Here is a 19,456-nt window from a genome sequence, read left to right as displayed (position 1 = left end):
GTGAGAGAGCTTTTCAGAGTTAACGGGTTTGGTGCCACTAGTATCCTGAGGAGACCCTTATCATCTCTCTTCATCTCATCTAAGGAAGCTCTTCTGGTTCTAAATCACTGGCTTACCTTGTTAATGAACTGGGTGAGGATAAACACATTGAAGCTTCGTCCAGACAAGATGGAAGGGCTTTTGGCCAGTTGAAAGCCAGATCTGCTTGTGCTGGAACCCATCCATCTAGTATTTGGTCACCATCATCTATTTTCAACTTTCCCTAGCATGAGTGCCTTCTCCAGTGAGTCTTGCCTTCTCATGATGTATTCAAAGTACAGCAGCTTTGGTTTTATCATTTTTGCTTCCATGGCATGTACTGACTTTATTTAATCTAAGACGTGTTTGTTTTTCAGATGGTCCATGATATTCACAAAAAAACCCTCTCAGCCCTGTGTTTTGAATGTATTGGTTTTCTTTGTGTCAGCTTTCTTCACTGTCCAGCTTTGACACCCATACATAGGGATCAGGAATACAGTAGTGTGGATGATCTTGGCCTTGGTGTCCTATGAAACATACTTACACGAGCAGCTTCTTTGGTTCCCTTACTGCTACCCTTCCAAGTCTCTTTCTAATTTCTTGGCTGCAGGCGCTGTTTGAATTGATGATTGAGCCAAAGTTTGCAAAGTCTTTCACAATTTTATTTTCTTCATTGTTGACATTAAAGTTGTGCAATTCTTCTGTGATCATGATTTTTGTTTCCTTAATATTCCGCTGCAGTCTTGCTTTCGCACTTTCTTCTTTCCCATTCATCAGGAGTTATTTCAATTCATTCCTGTTTTCTGCCAGTATTATGGCATCATCTGCAGGTCTTAAATTATGGATGTATCTTTCACCAGTTTTCACCCCTCTTTAACTCCTTTTACCCACCTTTCTTTAGTCAAGATCATATCACAAATATATATTGGCTATTGGAATGCACCAAGAATTTCGGAAGATTACGCCATGCTTTATAGACTACACAAAGCCTTTGGCTGAGTGATCACAAGAAGCTTTGGATGGTTCTGACAAAAATGGGTGTGTCTCAGCACCTGGTAGTCCTGTTGCTTAACCTGTATTATGGAAATATTAAGGCATAACATGGAGGAACAAAATGATTTCATGGCCTCTATACCTGGCCAAAATTTTGGAAAGAACATTTCTTTTTCCTGCCTTTGCTTTCTTAGCATCTAGCTCAGGAGTCCCCAGCACTTTTGGACCTGTGGACTCATTTGGGAATTTGAGAAACTGCTGCAGGTAACACCACAAAATGGCTCCACAGTGGATACAGACAGTCACATAATGGTTGTTGTGTGGACCTGGCTAGTCAAAAGTAAGCCAAAGAGGTGGTGAGGAGGAGGACTAGGCTAGAGGTGAGGATGGAGGAGGAAGAAGCAAGGCAAGTAGAGGGGAGACAGAGCAAGTCAAGAGGGTGGATTGAGAGAAACAGGAAGGTAAGGCAGAGCATCTGGGAGTGAAGAGAAACAGTAAGATGAGTGAGTGAAAAAGAAGGCTAGAAAGGGATGGAGACAGGAGAGAGCAAGGGCAGAGACTAGTGACTGGGAAAGTGAGAAACCAAAGGGGAAAGTTTTCTGAGGGCAGAAATCAGAAAACAGCTGATCTGCAGCAGATGCAGACACAGGAAGGAGAACTTGGGGCCCCAGTGATTTTCTTTAAAAAATATTTAATGGGGGAGAGAGAGCGAGAGACTCATGGATGCCACTGGAGAAACAAGTGGGTGCTGTGGCACTTGAGACCCTGATCAAGTTTGATGAAGAACTTTGAAGAACATGAATGTTTGCTTATTTCTGTGTTCTTTCAGCTGGTTTTAAATTGCGTTTTGGATTACTTTCCTCAAACCAGCACAGCTGTCTTTGACTTTTAATGTCATATACATGTAAGGGCAGAAAGAATGTCATAGTCTAGCCTTATGATGAACAGATGCCTAAATGTATCAGAAATGCTGGAGAAATATGCCACCAGCTCAGGCTTCACTGCTGCTCTGTGTACAGCCTATGAACCAGGAGAGTAGATTCACACCAGTGTATGTACAATTGCTTACCTATTAGTAAATGATAATCCTGGAAAATTGTGAAAAATAGCCATAAGACAGTTCAGTAGAGAGAGGCACAGTTTTGCATTTTGGGGACTACATATACACAGCAAAAGCTACATGGTGAAGACAGAGACTGTGCTAACTTCCTATACTCGGAAAGTTGCCCTGCTTCCTGACAAAAGTTTTGCTTTTTCACAGTGGCAATATTCAGTGGCCTGGGCAATATTTAATGGGTGTTCCCATGTTTGGAGAGCTTGCTCTTCCTCAGCTTGTTAGCCAGGCAGCTGGTAAAGGACTATGAGCCTCTCCTGCTCATATACACATGTTTTATAAAGAGAGCCTGAAAACCGGTGGGTGGTGCTGGGAGTGGAAAGCCTCTTCAAAGCTAAGCCATAGTGGAGAATCAGCACTTGCTCATAATTATTTCTTTCACTGATCTTTATTTTCAGTCCTATTCCCATTGTGGTTTATAAGGGCACAATCCATTGAAATGCCCATAAGTGCCTGTATTTGAAGAATTACAGGCACCCAGGGAAGAGTGGCAAAGGAATTCCCATGTCACAATTCTGCTAGGCAGCTGTTTTTAGTCCTCTGGGGACGCTTTGGAATGGGAGGGAAGGAGGCTGGAGGGCTCATATCCTGGCCACTCCAGTCGCCTCCCTATCCCCCTTCTGGGCTTGTTTTCCCAACCTTGGGGAGCAGCCAGCTGCCACGGGGAAGGGGTCAGAGCCCTGAGTTCCAGGCCTAAGTTCAGAGTGCTATCACTGACCTTGGAACTGGGAACTGAGTGATCCTATGTGCCCCCCAGCCAAAATGATATCTCGGGGCACAGGATCACTCCCTACAGCATCTTAATATACCAGTAGGGACATCAGGAGACAGACATGGTTTCAAACAGGTTTATGTTTCTCTTAGGGTTTGTGCTTCTTTTAACACATGACAATGATAGAGAAGGAAACTGCACACTTTTCCAGCAGGCATCGTATATAATCCTATATATGCACTTGCCTGGGTGGAAATCCCACTGAAGTGACAGGGACTTACTTCAGAGCTTACATGCAAATTTCTACTGCACGGTGCAGATGAGACAGGTTGCTCTTGGCAGAAATCCAAACCAGAGATGTCTTTCCTTCAATTGTTCCATCCATTTCAGCTTCCCCGGTAAATACCATTTGCCTTCCTCCCACCTCCATTCTTCTCTCTTGGGCACCTCTAGTTGTATAAAATTAAGTCAGAAGTGATAGGCTCCCCATCCCTTGTTTAACATGTAAATTAGTTCTGAGGCAGCTTGCACGGCTTGTGTGAGGTATTTTAAAGTACAAAGGTATCTGATGACATGCTAAATATTGAAGGTACCATGAGGCTCTATTTTTGTTGCTCGGCTACATGTGCTGTGAAAATGTGAGGGAAAACAGCCATTAGCCAAAAGTATGCTTCATATATGTTTGAGCACTACCGATCAGCCAAACTGGCAAAGCGACCTTTAAAATAAAGCACAGACATATTGTGTGAAGATCTTTGCTTTCTTTTAAGGTATTTCACACTTTGAGATATTGCTTTGATTGAAGTGGAGGGGAGGGGAGGGGAGGGGAGGGGAGTGGGGGAAGCATGGAACTGAAAAGTAATCAGGCATTGCATTGCATTATCATTCTGACATCTTTCCCTTTGAGGATCACTCTTTCCCTAGGCCAGCTCCTCTCCTCCCTCATTCAGTAGGTAAGCACTGTGTCTGTACAGATCCAGACAAATCATGAACAGCAACAGGGCTGACAAATGAAGTGTTTGCTAGGGACAAAAAGCAACACGTTTAACTTACACATTTTGCACCTGCTTGCAGCTTTTTTCAGTCAGCTGCACCCAGTAATCTCTTTGACAGCACAGTGGCCCAAGTTAAAAATTTTCTCTACTGCCGCTGAGCTGGTTACACTGGGTTTTCCAGCCTTTGGTGCAATATGTTGTGCGTATACTATTAAAGCCATAAAACCTGGACAATAAGAAAAACCAGCTCCAGTAATTTATTTGCCAACCTAACCCATTTGGCAACAAGAAAAAAAATTAAGCCTTCTTCCCTTACATTTTACATTATCCAGTTTATTATGTATTCAGCCTATTGAATAATCACAGTGCAGAACATGTTGCTATGCTAATATTGTCTGAAGTGCCTAAGCTTGGAAGTTAAGAAGGGTTGAGCCTGGTTGAAATCTGGATGGGTGACTTAAGCTGTGAACTGCCTAGAGAGCTTTGGCTCTGGGTGGTGAAGAAATGTAATGCTGCCATCATCATCATCTTTCAGAAAAATACCAGAACTCTTCTGTGCTGGATGGATTCAAATGCTAGGTTTTTTTTTTTTTTTTTTTAATACCAGAGCCATGTACATAGAAAATGAGGGATAAAAAGTAAAAAAGAAAAAGGGTCAGAGTGTTGACATTTGTGTGAAGTAGCTGCTATTTCAGTAGAGAAAGACCCAAGGGAATCAGCACCGCCATTCCCTTAATCTACATAGAAACAGGATAGTATATTTCTCCAAAACAAGTTCTGGGTTACTGGTAGCTTGAAATATGTATCCACCTTGTTTGCATATATCAGAAATAATTTCAGTAAAGTGGTTCAATTGTTTTAAGTCCAGCCAATACTTGTGTGGGAGGCAGCAAGGCCCGGACAAATGGAAGACCAGATGCACCAGCTGCTTCCATAATGAATGGAGGGCAGGGAGCTTTCTTAACCTGTTACTTCCCCCCAGCTGGCCCAGGCCCTTTACCTGGGAGGAAGACAGAAGGCGGGTTGGTGGAAAAACAACTGAATGTCTGAACTTCAGGCAAGGTAACGTCTGTGTGCATAGCCTGCCCCGGCGTGCTGGGGTGTCGGGAGGTAGCTGGCCGTATACCGATCTGTCTGGTGTGCACCTGTGTCTTGCCAGCCATGTGACCAGCTTCTTGTGGGTACACAGTCCTTCTTGGGAACAGGGGCTTGCACTAGAGAAAAGTGAATAGATGTGGGAGTTTGTGTTTGAAAACAAAACTGCCTTGTGAGAGATTAATGACTCACACGTTGACTGTGACATAAGCAGCTTTCTGTCCACTTTATAGAAGTTGCTTTGAAAGATGTTGCTTTTCTTGTAAGCAGAGAAAATTGCCCCTGGTTTAAATAAAGCTACAGGAGCCTTGATTTCTGCTGTATCTGGACATCTGGGCTTAACTGCCTTTTCCTCCAAATGTGATTTTACCTCATGTGATTCCCCCCTGTTGAATCTGTGAGTTTTTTTTGGGGGGGGGGTATTCTACAGCTTCCTCTCCTCTGTCCTTATGTCTCTTTTTACAAACAGGAGCTTCTAAACACACACACACACACACACACACACACACACGAGAGAGAGAGAGAGAGAGAGAGAGAGAGAGAGAGAGAGAGAGAGAGAGGAATCTGGCTTAGACAACTGATTTGGAACATCATGAAAAAGCAACACATTATTATTTAATTTATTATTAGTGTAGTCTCATAGACAGGCAAGGGAGAGGGGCTTGAGAGCTTTTCTGCCTCAGGTACCAAAATAACTTGACCAGCCTTAAAAGCTGCTATGCACCTTGGCTGGGGTTTGGGGCAGAGATCGTGTTTGCTGCTAGCCCTGGACAGGGCCTTAGAGAACTATGGGGTAGGAAAAGGTAGCTGAGATGGTATAGGAAATTATGTGGGGTAGGGAAAAAACTGGGCGGTACCATGCTGTGAATCAGGAAATATGTTCAGGCTTACATCATACTTGCAGTGTAGTTTTAATTTTTTTACATACATACGTTACTGAGTTCAATGGGATTTACTCCCAAGATTGGGCTATGTAGGATTAGGATCTTAGTCCTAAGTAAACACGCTCAGAGGTGCAATTTCCCTTATCCATCTGGAAGATGATTCCAGCTTCTAGAATCTAGGGATTGATAACTGATAATTTAAAAAACTGCATGCTAGTCCATGGGGTGTGAAGAACCTAGAATGCAGTTGGGGAACACCTTTATTAGGAATATTGGTTGATCCAATATGCATTTTGATATTTTAATGAACTGTATGAGGTTGAGATTGTAGAAATTAACAAGGCACCACTTGGCATTGATTTTTGGATTTCCAGAAGTTAGGACCCAGGAACTCTTTTAGTTACACACACACACACACACACACACACACACACACGTACGTGTGTGTGTGCGCAAATCCTGGGAACTACCAACACTGTTTGAGCTAAAATGAAGAGTCAGTCATCTTTATTGGTGACTCTTTCAGCCTTGCCTAATCCAGGAACCAGGTCTCCGTCTGGTGTTCTTATGCTGTTAGTAATGGGGAGACAGACTCTGGTAATTGTTTATGCTTACAGCCTGGAAGCATGAGCTATTATAGTTCATAATACATGGTCACACTCCCCCATTGCTTGTGTGTCATGTTCAATTTGCAATTAATCAGTAAATAGCATCCTGCTCTTTGCTGGTCCTACTCCATCCTCTCCATTTGGATTTAGGCCTACAAGACCCAGGAAAATAGAGGGTAAGATTCAAGCAAGCGAAGTTTAGCATGGTTTTGTACAGCTTGCCATGGAAAACACATATTTTTTCACATATATTTGCATGTGTAAATTATACACAAATGTGTGTGGGCCTGAACTCTGGATCTTTTTGATACCTGGCATGGCCCCTGGGTGGCACCATATACCCCCCACTGAACATGGGTTTTCATATGCTGTTCTCTGCATGCACAACTCAGACTAAATTGTGCTCATACTGCGGAAGATCAAAGTGTTCTGTTCCAACCACTGCAATGCCAGGACTAGTGCAGCTGAAGGAAAAGCAGGCCAAATATTAGGAATCTTTTAAAACGATACCTTTCTGCCCTCTTCCGGATCAGCACGTGAGTCATTTAGCTTGCCAGCTGCTTCAGCACTGCCAAAAAAAGGGTCAGCTATTGCCACAATAAAAGCTTTCCCACGCAGCTCTCCCCAGCTGGGGTCAAGACTCACCAGGAACTATGTATGGGCAGGAGAGCAGCTTGGGGTAAGGAAGTTGCATGGGACCAGTAACAGCTTGTAGTGGGTACCTTAAGGATCCTGTCCTACATCATCGCTCTATTGCAAAAGTGTGTTCGCCTAGTAAAAGAGGCTGACACTTTATTACATGTACCAGTATATTAACATGAGGTGCCACTCCTTGAGTGTCTTCCTGAAGATGCTTTTCAATTCAAACTCTACTCTGGATTAGTGGCAGTGCCTCAATACAGCAGTTGTTGTATAGGAATATGGGTCTCCTTTACCTTTAAGATCTGATGCTCTCCTACAATAGCTGATGGTGTGATGATAAAGCTGTTCCTTCACACATACGATGTGGAACTTGCTACATATTGCAGATAATAGTTAATGGCAAGGCTAAGCAGCATTTTATGCTTAGCTTGATGTAATGATACTTGGTTCATAGCAAAGTCGTGAATTACAAATGAGCAAGAACTATGAAAACTTACCTCTTTGCTACCAGCTTTTTTCATTTTAGTTTGCATTTCAGTGATTAAGGATGTGTTTGCTGTAGCTATATGCACCAAAAACTAAACTCAGTAAAATATTACTTTCAAACTCTGGTTGTGTAAATGTGGGGTTATTTTTCATTAAAGTAGCAAGGGGAAGGACTTACAGGGCAAATATTGAAGCCCGGGATTCCCAATTGCCTGCTGCAGGGTTTTGTGTTACTGTTAGTTTTAGGGTTCAGGGTGCTGTCCATATTCATGTTGCATTTTGTATAAATAGAACATCTTGTATTTGATGTAAATACCATTTAAATTATTCTTTTCCTCCAACAGTTTTGGATTTTAAACATCTCAATTCAAATAAAAGGAAATGCACTTTGAAAGTTATAATTCTGATCAGTATAAATAAAAATTCTTAACAACAAATTTCAACTTGAAAAGTATAACCCCCCCCTTTTAATTTTATAAATGGTTGAATTCCAGTGAATATCAGCTTCAGTAGAAAGATTCAATAAAGATGAATTGCAGATAGAATTTCTGAGGGAAAATAAGTTGCTTCTATGTAGCAACACATTGTTTCCATTGTGTTTAGGGACTATATTTGCTTTACATACCCAGTGGATAAAAGTAAATATTACACAGTTTGAACAGCATCTCTTTTTATAGCTATTGAGCAATTCCAAGAAAATAATTGGTGTTATATAGGAGTGTGTTCTGCATCTAGCTAAGTGTTAAGTAAAATGGACCAACTGATTGCTACTGCATACTCTGAACTTACAGTATCTTAAAGCTGTGCAGGAAGCCTCCAATGTTCAGTTTATTAATGAGAAAATATTTAGGCAAAACAGAACAAGCAACATCCCATTTAATTCAATCTGCTGGACTGGATGGACCATTGGTCAGATCCAGCATGGCTTTTCTAATGTTCTTAAATATGGCCATATAATGTAACAAAACTGCATGCAAAATATGATGATGCAGCTATAAATAGATCAATTTAGAGGCGGGATCTTGGTGATCTACCTTCTGCCTGTTCAATATACAGTGAATGATGTCATAACCTGGGTGGAGACCATCATTTGCAGGTTTGCTTCCCAGTATTTCAAGTGTCAAGCCAGCAAAACATATTCTTCCAGGTTGCAATCCCACAAATGTTTAGACATGCAGGCTGGCTGGAAAATTCTGGAGTCTGTATTGTGTTTTGCTGTCTAAACAGACACAGAACTTCATCCTTAAGAAAGGTGGGATCTTCTGCTAGTCAGAGTTGGTAGTACTGATTACAGTAAAAGTTACCTGTCCAGAGGTTACTAGATTAGTGCAAATTATATATTCCACGGCTGCTGCCAAGCAACATGCTATTTTCTAGGAATCCTACCGAAAGGGAAAATACAGGCAACATTTCAATGTCCTGTGCCTAATTTGTATTAGAAGACATCAATCTCTAGGCCAGTGATGGTGAACCTTTTAGAGACCGAGTGCCCAAACTGCAACCCAAAACCCACTTATTTCTCGCAAAATGCCAAACTGCAATAAAACCTGAAAACTGAGGTTTTAGTTTAGAAAAAACAACTCACAGCCAGTCCAAGGAAAATCTCTCTCTCTCTCTCTCTCTCTCTCTCTCTCTCCCCTTGTCAGCGCACTGACCGGCCATGAGAAAGCTCAGATGAGTCACGGCTAATGAGTCGCGGCTTGTGACGTCACTGCCTGGCGCTGCTCCTACTTTCTGAGCATGTGCATGGCCCCTACATGCACTGTTATCCGATGCATGGCTGCTGGGGCGATGCTGGGGTGACTTGGGTCACGTGCCGACAGAGAGGGTTGTGTGTGGCCGCTGTGACACATGTGCCATAGGTTCGCCACCATTGCTCTAAACCAGGGGTCTCAAGCTCACGGCCCGCGGGCCAATTGTGGCCCGCGGGATGATATTTTGTGGCCCCCCACTTGATACCAAAGTTTAGTGATAGTGCGGCCCGCACGTTTTTCCCACACGCACCGGCTGAGTCGTTGCCCTGAGCGCAGTGTCCCCTCGAAGCTGCGCGCCGGGCCAGGCGGGGCGCGGGGGAGGGGCCCTGCGGCCTTCAAGCGCCGGCCTCCGGGAGCCACGCGGGACGAGCGGCCCACCACCACCGCTTGATGCGGCCCAGCCTCACCCAGACTCTACTTCCAGCGGCCCCCAGGGAAGTTGAGTTGGAGACCCCTGCTCTAGACCATCCAGGAATCTTATGTCAAAAGCTCTAATCTAGAAAAATCTTAAAAGTCTTGCTGAATTCTCCAGGATTAGTGAACTGCAACCCCTTATTTAAAACTCACTTATCTCAGCAGGACCAGAGTGGAACTTTCTTTGTGTCAGGACCACTGTCGTTTATAAGTAGAGACATCAATACCACTCTCTGAGTTTTAGCTTACTATAGTATGCAAGTACAATTATATGTCAATGACTATGTATTTTAAACAATATTTTATTACAAAGAGCAGAAAAAATGCCAATTCTTTTCACTGTGTCTGGTTTCCTACAGCCATCAACATACAAATTAAGATGAAAAACTATACCGGGAACATCAGCTAATATTGATCTAGCACACTGTACTGATGCATTTAGAAAAGTCTGGAAAAGGCACTTTCAAAGTTCACAATACAAAACTAAATACAGGAAATGTATAATGTAAAGCTTAAATTCTATTTCCCTTCTTCAGTAAAAAAAGTAGTAATGAAAGTGACATGCACCACATTAATTAAAAGTCTCTCATTGGCCGGAATACTTTCCCCATATAGTGACACAAATGCTATTAATTTCAACAGAGCTCACGCGTTACAGTGGAGTTGCCAACAGAGAAATCTCTCTCATACATAAGCAAATACTGTCAGATTAATTCTATTGTTATTGTGCATAAAATCACATGATTGCATGAACCAGCATTTCACGTGTCACAATGAAGCAGGAATTACTCAAGATGTATGATTTTTAATAGATGCAATTGTTTTAACATCTTCTGTCTAGTACTGGAGATAAAGGAATCATAAAGGCTTTAAAGACACCATGCTGTTTCAGAGAGCCACAGTATAGCGATAAAAGTAGGCAGAGCTATAATTTGAGATGCAGTGACTTTATGTGGAAATATGCACATGGGTTCAGTCATGTTGGCAGAATGCAGGTCTGGCTAATGTTTGCCCCATTACATTTTGAAACTGCATGTGAGAGAAAAATGTCCTATGTTAATAGTAATCAGAAGCATTTATGTAGACTGTAAAGTCAAATCAGATACTGCATCTTTATAAAGACAGAGGGATCTATCCCTATATAATAGATTTTACAGCATAATCCTATACATATCTGCTCAGAAGTAATCTCCACTAAATTAAATCAGGCTTGTACCCAGGAAAGTGTGAACTGTGGCCTTGGTCATTATATAAGTAATTTCTTGAATAGGAAAATATAACAGAAATTACAAACAGGCAAGAAAGCATCGGGCAATTACTTTTCCGACCAAAAGATTAATTCTTTTCAAATGGCAACAAGAAGCCAAGCATTGCACAACATTGCCATGGCATAACAAAATAGCTCCTCCTGACAGCCAGCCCAAGATGCTGAGTGCTGACAAGACTGCAGCCAAATCAGGGCTGCTGGGAGGTGAAGCGGGGTGATCACTACGCTTGGGAATGCCCCACGGAGTGCAGAAATAAAGCCTTAATAATGGCAAGAGTGCAAGGCCATGAAAACCACACAGGGAATGTTGATATGGAAAACAAAAACAAGTGGAAAGTCAGAGTGGCAGATGCAGGAAGTAAACATCCCTATTTCAGTTCCTTTTGCCTTGTAGCATCTTGGAAGAGGGCGTGGCTGGTTCATTAGAACCCTAAACCAGAATATTCCTGTTAGGGTGTAAGAATAATATTACATCAATGAATGGTAAGTTATACCTCACTCTTCTACAAAAAGCTTCCAATACCCTGGAATACCAAAGCTTTGTTGCCTGTTCTCCTTGTTGAGATTATTAATAATCTCAAACAACCAATCTTATGCAGAGCCATCTTAGATACCAAGAACTATCTTGGGTATACCATTTCCATGACTGAAATTAAGACTAGGAAAGGTTATAGTGAAGCAAATTAATTATGTGTTTGCTGACATATTAACATGTATACTATTTCTTGCTAAAAACAGAACAGCCATTCTACCATTGATTATTTTCCTTGCTTGTGAAAATGCAATACCTCATGGTTGTTTTTACTGAAATATACCTCTTGCTTTCTAAACAGTAATAATTACTGGTCACATTATTGGAGTGCATACTTGTTTGTCTCATCACAGCCACTCTTTTCTGCTAGACTTCAGAATATTGTACAATATAGCCTAGATTCCTGTGCTTGAGCAATCTCTCCAGCATTTACATCTTTTTCTTTTCTAAAACCTTCAACTATTTTAATGGATCAAATCCACAGGTAGGTTCATCTTTTCTTGTGGCATTCAATTTTTTGGGGGTCCTTCCCCCTCTCCCTACCTACTCTTACAGAACTATTTTCAGAAAATGCACCAGAAAACGGATTTGAAGAGGTTTCTGCATAGATGCACAACAGTCAGTCCATTTAGTATGAAGGCTTTGGAGGATCCATATATGCTGGGTTGTAAGGTGGCTGAGTTACAGGAGCTCCAGCATCAGCTGCAAAACAAAAAAAAGGGTTTTAATATGTAATTATCTTTCTGGGCTGATTTTATACTGTTCTTTCTTGCAAGTTTCTAAGGTTCTTCATTAATTCTCAGATAATATGCTTATTTATAAGCTCAAAGGCCATTTCCCAATTGATATGCAAACTCTTCAGATAGCATTGAGAAGCATCACTTCAAGGCTTTATCTCAAAAGAAATAAACTAAGTATTCCTTCTTTCAAGAGCTGCAACACACACTCTGAACAGAGCATCTTAAACAAAAAGATTTAAAAGACAGAGGAAGAGTCTACGCTATTTCTCTGGGAAGCCATTCTAATGGGACCAAACTCATGCTCTCATTATATAATTTGAAGGGAAGCCCAATACCTAGTACCACTCCTGCTTGCTGCTCACAAAGAGACTGTATTCCTGATAGGCTGTATAAGCTGGTGGGTAGGGCTGAGCCTTCATCATTGAGCACCTCAATCTGAACATACACCTGCTAGGTGATGGACTGGTACATCTTGTGCCAGAGTTACATTATGCAGATGCCTCTGCTCTGCTGATACCACACACCAGTGCAATGGGCAGAAATAGGCAGAGCTGGAGATGCAGGCTTTGACTGGAATCCCATAACACTGCTTAGGTTGACAATAACATTATGAGAGGAAAAGAAAAAAATGTCATTGGAAAGCCTTCTCGTGGAAGTCCATGGAGTGCTTCAGATAACGGCATCACCTCCATCCCAGCAAAACACACTGGAGGGATAGAATCGCAACTACTCCTGTATTCTATCACTGCACAGCACAAGCAGTAAGTAAACTACACCTGCACCTGACTGCAGATCCCAAATATTAGTAGGTACAGCACGAGGCTACTTCATGGTCTTTGTGTCTAGACATGCTGGGACTGGGAAGGAGACATTAGTAAATGGCACTTGGCAGAAACAGCTAAAGAGAAAAAACAGGAAGAGCAGATCAACAATTTGGGGCAGTGTCTCCCAGCCAGGAGATACACAGAAGTATGCCATAAGTTCTCCATTCCCAAAAGCTGTCTAATTACCCCAGTGGGAAAATTAATAATGAAGACCCTGTCTCTTCCTCAATGTTTATTCTTCATATTTATTTATTTAAAACTTTTTTAGACCATCCCTTACCGTAGCCTCAAGATGGTTTAACAGTAAGGAAACACATATGGAAGCACTCTAATTAAAAAAGGAACCTGAGCAAACTATTTTGTTCTCTGAATTCATTTCCAAAAGGAAGACTAATTAAGTGCCAGGAAAAACTGTTTATGTGAATTGCAGCCATCAAGCATATTTCCTAATTCTTCTAAGCATTTTATAGCAAGAAAACGAATGGATTCAGATCTCCTCTTCAAGTCTACCTACCTGCCATTGTTTCGTGGTAGGCTGGCGGTGCTGCAGGTTGCATAGGATAAGGCGGAGGATACTGCACGGGGTAGGGGGCTCCTGGCATTCCCGGCTGTGGCTGCACTGGCACCGGATTATAACCCTGGTATACCCCAGCGGGGTAAGCGGCTGCAGGCTGCTGAGGATATGGCACCTGTACAACTGTGGTGGCTGTAGTTGTTGTCACAACAGCTGTGAAGCACAGAATAGAGTTGGGGTAAGCAAATCAGTGCAGAAGACACATCATGGGGACTGCTCACCACCCTTTGCTCCTTCTTTCACAAACTTATCTAAGGCCCATTGGATTGCATATGCTTCTGAAGAGCTCATCAAGCCAACTGTTCTGCATTGTTCACCTTCAAGGGAACCAAAATTCTATTTTTCATGTCAAAAGGCACTGAAGCACCAACCTTTTATCTATGTGATCCACACAGAAATATAGGTATACGGGAATAACTTATCAGCAGGTGTTTATTAAATAACATTGACTTCTGCAGAAGCTCTTATTGTTAATAAAAACTCCAATTTTAGAAAGGTATATAACTCATAATGTAACACCCATGTATATAATTGAACATCTTTGGAGATGATAAAGCTTAAAAGCTGTTCTCCTGTCCATGCAGAATTGAGCTCACTGAACAAGTTACATTTTGCTCCCTTATTTATAATCTTGCCTTTCCATTCATGGTATGAAGAAGTAGCTAACAATGTGATATTGCTACCTGGTTTAAATGCTCCATTTGCCGAGTTTTTCTTAAATGTTAGACTCGTCTTCCTGAAATCTACATCTACATTCCATCACACAACAGTATAAAAAGGGATTCTAAAAGGGCGTTTTGCCTTGAAGGATTTCTCTTCCTACTCCTCTGACGACAGTACTTGCACTCATCTTTTCACTAGGATAAACGAACTATGGTTGATGCTTACGCCGCGGCTGTCTTCGGCACGCTTTGTACAGGCAGCAACACGAGCAGGTGAAGCAGACAATGATCGTCACTATGAACAGGATGAAAAGTGAGACTCCGATCGCTATAATAGTCCCACTGAAAGAGAAACACACATTCGAATGTCACGTTCTGAATGCTGTAAAATATTGCATGGACCTCACAAGAGGCACTGCTTGGAGAGCCCTCACCTGCTGAAGGACGAGCGGCGGCATCTAGTTCTAGAGGTCTACTTGGAACCTATTCTGTTATCCATTTGGTGCGGATAAAAGCATTTCTACTCTCTCAGGCCTTTGAATCTTCCATATTTCTACGATTAAGATGCATTTTGAGGTTTTTAAAATCTCTGATACTTTTAATTCTTCTTTTAGTCTGCACCTTCTTTTGGGATGACTGGTTGTCCTGGCATGGAGGTGCAATCAAGCAAGTTTTGCTTTCAGTTTGCCTAGATCACTTGACTTCCCAACACTATCAACATTTGTATCAGTCACCTAACTTCCTGATTCCAGTACATTATTTACAGCACATGCAAACCTACATTTGCTGGGAGCAAGCCTTTAGATATGCCTTTTCTGGAACAGGACTTATCAAGAACGCAATACATTCACTACACTGACTCTGCAACCACTACTGCAATTTCATATTTATTTACTACTAGCCATGTGCCAACCCTTGTTTACATTTAGCATAGTTTTGCCCAGAGAACATAAAGCTAGGTCCGGGGTGTAGGGAAACAGGGATGGGACGTGGGAGACTCAGATGGCAATGGTAGCAACAGGTACGCTGATTTCCGGATGGCCTAGCCAACCACAGAGCAGTCACCCTAGAGAGCTTCTCTGACACGAATGTGTCAAACGAGAGGAGCTCTCACATTTAATTTATACAGTAAGAGGCATTCCTTTTGATTAGCACTCATCAACCTATTGTTTTATTGGTCTTTAATTACAGGTTTTGTGGAATCGTTTTAGTTGCCGAGGCCTGAAAATCTAGGCAAAGTACTTGCAGGAATGTGAGCAACCAGGTGCCCGCTCGCCTTTGCCCCAACAGCCACCTGGTCATACGCTCCACTAATGCAGCCTGCATGACTGGGTGGCTCCAGGGTGTAGGAAGTGCATCGTTCCTGGAAGACGGGCTTCCCGCTGACTTTAAAAAGTCATGAAATCATTCCTGAGGGAACAAACTTTGGGCCTAATACTAATACCTCATCATATTTGGCAATTACTACCTTGGTTAAGGAAGGTATTTCAGAGGGTCAAGAAAGAACAACTACAAGCACCCTTGGAAGATAATAATAATAATAATAATTATTATTATTATTATTATTATTATTATTAGAACATTTCTATGCTGCCCCTTGCCGAAGCCTCGGGGTGGCTTACAACACAATACAATACAATACAATACAAAAATAACAATATAAAATTAAAATTAATAATATAAAATAAATAAAAAATATAAACGATATAAAAGAAGTTAAAAGAAAAGAAAAGAAGTCGCCCTGGCCAGATAAATAAGTAAATATTGTTAACAATTAAAATGACGTTTAAATAAAAAGGTCTTCACCTGGCGCCGAAAAACAAATAACGACGGCGCCAGTCCCCAAACTTTTTCAAGAGGGGGCCAGTTGAAAGGTGGCGGGGGGCCAGTGGAGGTGGGGCCTGGGCGCGTGGGCTGGTGAGGCATCGTCGGGCATGTGTGAGGCGGCTTTGGGATCGCGCAACGGCTTCCTTGCTCGGAGATCTCCGAGTGAGCAAGCCACCGCCTCCCCACCCGCACTGCAAGGTGGAGGCAGGTGGCGACTCGCTCGCTCAGAGATCTCCCAAGGAGTCCAAAACCATCGCCGAGTGAGCAAGCCACCACCTTCCACCCATGCAGTGAGGCAGCAGTGTGTGTGCGCACAGGCGGCGGGGCGGGCCGCATAAATGTGCGTGGCAGGCTGGATCCGTCCTGCGGGCCGTAGTTTGAGGACCCATGATCTAAACCCACTGCAACCTGAATGTTGTGCCGGTTATGGGACAGAATCATACTTGATCACACTGATCAATGACCTTCATCTGGACAGGGGAAGTACAACCTTCTTAATCCTGCTTGATCTCTTATTGCCTTTTAATACCATCAACCACAGTATTCCCCTGGATCACTCCACGGGCTGGGCACTGGAAACACTCTGTTACAGTAGTTCCAGCCCTACCTGTGTTGTTTTCCCAAAGCAGCATTAGGTGATCACTCTTTATGCCCTTAGCGATTCCACTATATGGTTCTGCAGGGTACTACCTTGCCTGCAATGATATTTAACTTCTATATGAAGCTGCTGAAAGGGGAGGACTTGGCGCTGATAACACACAGCTCTATCCCTGATGACATCTGAATCAGCTGAGGTTGTGTAAGTCCTGATCAATGCCTGGACTCAGTGCTGGGCTGGATGAGGACCTATAGACTGAAGCGGAGTGCTGGCAAGATGGAAGCCCAGTGGGCAAGTGATTGCTGAGTCTGGAAGACAGGCACATGCCTTATTTGGGATGCCGATATAGTCCCTAGTTCCACAGCTGTCACCAGCGTCCTTAGTGACCATGGTGGCTTGTAGTGCCTTTTACCAGCTTTGGTTAGTCTATCAGTTATGGCCTCTCCTGGGCCGGGATAATGTGGCCAATGTGATACAGGCACTGATAACCTCAAAACTGGATTATGGCAATATGTTCTATACAGGACTGCTCCAGAAGGCTACTTAAGGTGGCTCCAGAAGATGGACTCAGATTTCTAGTCCCTGCTTGGCCATAGTGCCAACTGGGTGACTTTGGGCCAGTCAAACACTCCCAGCTTAGCCTACCTCATAGGGTTGTTGTTGTGGGGATTAGAATGAGAACAGGAGGAGGAGAATGATGTAAGCTACTTTGAGTTTATTATAAGAAAAAATCTAATAAAGTAAATAAATAAACCTGCCCAAACAACTGTAAGGCAGCAACAGTCTGAACTCGAACACACTGCTAAATTCCTTTGAACCCAGTTTCAGTGCCAACAGAAACCTATTTCACAGAAGGCAAACCCTTTTCTCCCCTGCCCTGCCACTGTTCTGCCCAACCAACTCATTCCTTCTGCTTCTCTGTCTGTCGCGCAAGTGCCACTCATAGAAGCAGGGTCACTCCTTTGCAAATACAGGCGTACCCCCTGGATCCATCACGAGCGCCTGCATGATTCTCCCCTTCACTGCAAGCACACAGTAAACCTCACTCACTTTTTCAGAACTCCTCCAGCATCCTCTTCCCACACAGTCTCTCTTGGGTTGCTCCTAGCTGACCCTCTGCCCGTTTCCCCCACACTCTCCTTACCGATTCCTGCTGGCTTCTGATTGCCCTTCCAAGCTACCATTTCTTTTAATGCACCCCCACCTTTCCAGACAAAATAAATGGGAATTCACTTTTCTAAAGCTCTTGTTTGCCTTGGAAGAGGGTATTCCCCAATGGCATCTTCCAAAGGCTCCTCTGCTTTTTGGTAAGTACATTTCTATACATATTTTCTACACACATTGTAGAATTTTGCATGCTCATTTCCTGTTGCACTTGTTGAAAAACGACCTCACCTTTCCTTTGTTTTTTGCTGCTGCCCCAAAGAGAGCACATGCCCTGCCATTCTTCTCTAAAACTTGGACACAAATCAAATCCTTCCCCACAGTGTTCTTCACAGCCCAGTTCCTAAGTTTGCTTGTTCTTTTTCTGCCAGTTCTCACTGCATACAGCAGAGTGTTTGGTGAAAGGTTCTTTGGTTCCAGAAACACCATCATCCTGGCTATAGAGTTCAATTAAAAATGGAGATACTGGTGTATTTCCTGAAATACCATGAAATGTACAAGACCTGACTAATAAATTTAATCAAAGCTGTGAAATACACCTATAGCAGACTTAGAGGTTCCCCCCCCACCCCCGCTGATAAAGAAAGCCAGTGTGGTGTAGTGGTTAAGAGTGAAGGACTGGGACACAGGAGATCTGAGTTCTAATCCTGACCTAGCCATGATGCTCACTGCATGACTTTGAGCCAGTCACAGACTCTCAGCCCAACCTGCCTCACAGGATTGTTTTACGATTGAGAGCAGAATTATGCAAGCGCCCTTGATTTCCTTGAAAGGCTAAAAAGGAAGGATACAAATATAACAAATAGAATACTATTATATGATATTGTTAACCCTCCTATGTCTGAGAAAAGCACGTTACTAATTCAGTTTAGCTCTGTACATCAGATCCCATTAAATTGCATTTAATGAGGTACATTCAACAATGGTGCCAACTTTAATGTGAAACATACCATTGCTTTATAGACTTTGTATCTAGTGCAGCCTAGCTAGATATGTCATATTAAGGACAACAGTGGAAGAATATCAGAAAGCTGTTAAAAGCTTTTGGCATAATACACCTGCTCTTAGTTGCTTCACTACCAAAGGATGAGTTAATATCTTTGCAATTGAATTTTGCAATATTTTGTAATCTAGCTATAGGTTGGTCGTACTGGTAAATCTCTGGTTGACTAAAGTACACAATATCCACTAAGATTTCTAACTTCCATTTTCACAAGGGCAACAACAAAATGGTTGCCCTCTGCTGTAAAGTATACTACTGAAATGAAGAAAGTTTATGGCAACCAGCAGTGGATTTTTGTGTGTAAAGGCTATGGACTCTATGAGTTCTGGTACTCAAAACAAATTCCTGGGCTCAGAATTCTAAGCGAACTTCTTTTGCAGCAGCCTGATATATAAAAAAACAAAGTTGTTTCCATAGGCCTGAAGCCTGCCCATTTCTGTATTAAATTGTCTGGTGCATCATATAGATCAATAACAAAAATAAACATTACGAGTTGTCACTTTAACCATCCACCCCATGTCTGAATTATATTTTAATTAGGCTGCAAGCC

The 19,456-nt window shown here is 42.5% G+C and overlaps 1 protein-coding gene across 3 annotated transcripts in view; it reads right to left on the bottom strand.

Annotated features, from left to right (window-relative positions):
* Positions 1-10,001: 10,001 nt before the first annotated feature.
* Positions 10,002-19,456, bottom strand: part of SHISA5 (shisa family member 5) — a 32,198-nt gene continuing 22,743 nt past the window's right edge. For all 3 annotated transcript variants that reach the window (XM_044451259.1, XM_044451257.1, XM_044451258.1), the window contains exons 4-6: positions 14,541-14,656; positions 13,593-13,805; positions 10,002-12,216 (exon numbers count right to left, since the gene is read on the bottom strand). In XM_044451259.1, coding sequence (XP_044307194.1) covers positions 12,143-12,216; positions 13,593-13,805; positions 14,541-14,656 — 403 coding nt within the window. In that variant the 3' untranslated portion in view covers positions 10,002-12,142. The remainder of the gene's footprint in view (positions 12,217-13,592; positions 13,806-14,540; positions 14,657-19,456) is intronic.

This window comes from Varanus komodoensis, unplaced genomic scaffold, assembly GCF_004798865.1.
Source record: "Varanus komodoensis strain SLA01 unplaced genomic scaffold, ASM479886v1 scaffold6_2, whole genome shotgun sequence".
Lineage (NCBI taxonomy): Eukaryota > Metazoa > Chordata > Lepidosauria > Squamata > Varanidae > Varanus > Varanus komodoensis.
This window is presented reverse-complemented; position numbering and strand designations above follow the sequence as displayed.